General features: G+C 33.5%; 1 protein-coding gene across 1 annotated transcript; it reads right to left on the bottom strand.

Moving 5' to 3' along the window:
• Nucleotides 1-284: 284 nt before the first annotated feature.
• On the bottom strand, nucleotides 285-2,993 carry LOC105960433 (uncharacterized). Its single transcript, XM_012984606.2, has 3 exons — nucleotides 2,214-2,993; nucleotides 701-1,405; nucleotides 285-610 (listed from the first exon to the last, which is right to left on the bottom strand). Exons 1-3 carry the CDS (start codon nucleotides 2,865-2,867, stop codon nucleotides 476-478), a joined length of 1,494 nt encoding a protein of 497 aa, XP_012840060.1. The 5' UTR covers nucleotides 2,868-2,993; the 3' UTR covers nucleotides 285-475.
• Nucleotides 2,994-3,590: the final 597 nt, after the last annotated feature.

Below are 3,590 nucleotides of genomic sequence, written 5' to 3'. Positions count from 1 at the left end.
AATTTAAAATCTAGAATTTCCATATTTCGCATTTGGCAAAAGTAAAGCAAGTACGAGGGAGAAAAATTTTACTATCTTCGTAATTTCTGAAAAGTTAGAATTGTGTTTGAATAGCAAATTTCAAAATATTTTTATTATTTTCCTAATTAATTACATAATTTAATGGTCAATTGCAACCGGATAGTTGATAATAATATTAATACTAACATGCATAGACAATTGCATAACAAAATACAAATCTATGAGGCAATAATAATATAAAAAAGTAAAGGGACCAAAGCTCAATCTTTTAATCAATCCTTATTATTACGACCATAAAACAATTCCGATCAGAAAACACAATTTCAGTAAATATTAGCTAAATTATCAGTTACCCCTGAAGGCCTGAACAATGAAGTAACTACAACTTGTATAGTACTGGCCTAATACCATTATTGGGAAACAAAATAATCCATGCATGGTGCAATTAAAATTACTAATTAAACAATTGTGCGAACCGCCTTATAAATGCACTTGCATGGTTAGGCTTTTTCTTTAACATGCTATTGATCTTCAGGCCATCGGTCAAAGCAGACGTCGATGTCAGAGATGCCTTCAGTATGCTTAAAGCCTGCACCCAAAACGAATCTCGACATGCATGCATGGGAAAATATAAATAAATTAAACACGAGATATTATAAAATCAAATTATATTAATTACCTCTTGCAATCCAACGTGCACCTCCACTTCTTTGACATCAGATAAAGGGATTTCCATTTTCTTCAGTATAGAAAGGGTTGAGGTCATACACATAGGAGTCACGGTTAAATCATCGATCACCATGTACATTTTTGTTCCTCTAACAAAATTCTCTTGGCCTCGACTGAACACCATTTCACCAACCCATCCCGATTTTTTTCCAATTGAATATGACAACCATTCTTTTTTCTGGTTCATATCCCGATGGTAATATAGAGTAACTTGTTCACTAAGAGGAAGAATCGTACCTTCGGAAACATAACCTTTAGGTAGATTGGGTTTCATCACCCTATTTTTGATACTTGGACTCACCCAATACTTGTCATCGATAAAATCCGCTATGCTCTTATACAAATTGTCTATACTCTTAAGACAAGTGTTACTGCCCAAAAGGCACTCAACTCCTCCTAGTGGGATGGTAAGAAAAGAAAAAAGGAAATCTACGAAATCATCATCCGCTTGAGCAAACAATAACTTATTGTTCGATTTTTTTACCACCAACCTTATATTCATCTTCTTGGTCGCTTCTGATTTTTCCTTCTCTTGGAAGGAAATTCCCGCGTCGTATTTTAGCCTGACAAAGTCATCATAAACCTTTGTTTTATTGAGTATAAGGTCGGTTAGCGGAGTACGCGACATTAACGAGGCCTTGAGCAAATCCATAACCTAAGGCAGACAATGATTATTAAAATTCACAAAACCGACATAGTTATATGGGAGAAAATTGTAATTTAGATCATCTATATTAACCAATTCAGTGATTTAGTCCTTTTGGTTATGCTATTTCAAGTTTGCGTGCAATAACTTTGCAAATTTAGCAATTTTGGTCCTGTTTTGCCAGAAATTTTAGTTTTAACAAACTCATTTGAATGCACTTATACGAATATTTTAAATATTATAAATGGTCCTTTAATTTGATTTGTAACTCACAGATTAAGAATTCTATGAACAGTAAGTTTGATGAAGAATTCATAACTTCTAAAAGTCCGTACAAGCAAAATCCAACAAATGCCACATCATGAAATGCAAAAATCAAGCAACATAAAACCACTACAAGAAAAAGTTGCATTAGCGACACCACAATTGTGACAAATGCAAAAGTTGTCACTTAATCTATACATTAAGTGACAATATTTTTTTCTTGTCACTTATAGCTCTTTTTGTTGTCACTTAATCCTTATTTATTGTCACTATAGAGCATTAGCGACACCCCATCAGTGACAAGCATAGTGACAATTTTATTGGCTATGCAATTGAAAAATAGGTGTTGTCACTCTAAAGATTTTTTTTGTAGTGAACCAACAACTGCTAAATTGCAATTTTATTGCATGTGAAATTGAAATATAATAACTTAGATGACTAAATCACTAAATAGACAACATAGAGAATCAAAATTACAAAAAATAAATCCTAATTATATACAGTATACAAACATAATCAAGAAACAAATTATATTACAAACAAATTATATTACCTCATTGAACCCAAAAGTCACATTCCTTAGCTCGGCGCCTTTAGTATCGGTGATGCCAAGATTTCGGAGAGTTTGCACAAAGCCTACCGCCACATTAGGCACCATTCTCAGATCATCAGAGATCAAGAAAGAAGTCGTCTTAATCGTGAAAACTCCACCGGATCCATGAACAGCAGTTTCAGACTCGTCTAAACAAACGCTTTTGTTCTTCATTTTCCCACAAACGCAAGTTCCGGTAGTATCTCCTCGCATTGCCATCTTTGACCATCGGTGCGTACAATTCCAGTCCGGGCAAGAAAAGTAGGTAACGGTCAAAGGATCACTGATATCGAGTTTAAGCTTTCGGCATTCACCTTCAAACGAACTTACGGGGTAGAGAAGCATGGACTTACGGAATGGACTCTGTACATTGATGCTTTCAAGATTCGATAATCCATCGTACAAAGTGGTTAGGCTTCCGATATTGACAGGTGTCGTTGCGTCTTTGTCTCCGTAGTGCTTCTTCAGAACTCTCGCAATTGTTCCCAGTGGCAAAGTTAAAAAACTCAGCAGAACTTCTGCGAAATCGCTGTCGACTTCTGCAAATAGTACTTTGTTCTTCTCTTTGTTTATCAGAACTTTTAGAGAGAACTCAACTCCATTATCAAGAAACATAATGCTGTTGTTGTACGAAATGGAATAAATCACACAGATTGAGTATTGATTTAAAAAGGTGAGTGGAACGGAATTGCAATAGATCCGTGTGGTGGATTTCTTTGAAGAAAACAAATCGGCTTTGTTTGTAACAGACTTGCTGAGAGAGTTCCTTTTGGTTCGGATTCTAAATTATATTTGTATTGACTTGGAATTAACTTTTATTTTACTAGGATTCTTATTTTCCCTGTGTAATTATGTTATTTAGATATAAATAATAGAATTTCCTATCATATTCTATGAGTAAACTGCAAAATGTACCCATGTATAATCTCTAAATAGCAAAAACCTCCCTGTGATAAATAAACTAGCAAAAACTCCCATGTGAAATTTAGTTAAAGGCAAAAACCCCCCTGGTTGACTAGTGTGTGGCTCACTCGCGAGTTGCGCGACTGGGAGTTGGTTTTTGGATGTGAAATGACGAAATTGACCCTTAAAATGTATTTATATGTATATATTTCTTTTTGTAATTTGATTGTTTAAAAATTAAAATATTGTTAAAAATAGTAAATAAGTAAATTGAAAAATTATTAAAATTTGTTAATAAAATAGTATTGCGCATGATAACATTTTAAAATATTATTAAAAATAGTAATTATCCTTGTGTAATGCGCATGATAACATTTTAAAACTGAGAAAATAACTACTTAAATATGCAATTATAAATTTATAATAACAAAATAT

Source organism: Erythranthe guttata, chromosome 6, assembly GCF_056151865.1.
Source record: "Erythranthe guttata isolate IM_541 chromosome 6, IM_541, whole genome shotgun sequence".
NCBI lineage: Eukaryota > Viridiplantae > Streptophyta > Magnoliopsida > Lamiales > Phrymaceae > Erythranthe > Erythranthe guttata.
The sequence above is the reverse complement of the archived record's forward strand: the minus strand, read 5'-3'. Positions and strand labels throughout refer to the sequence as shown.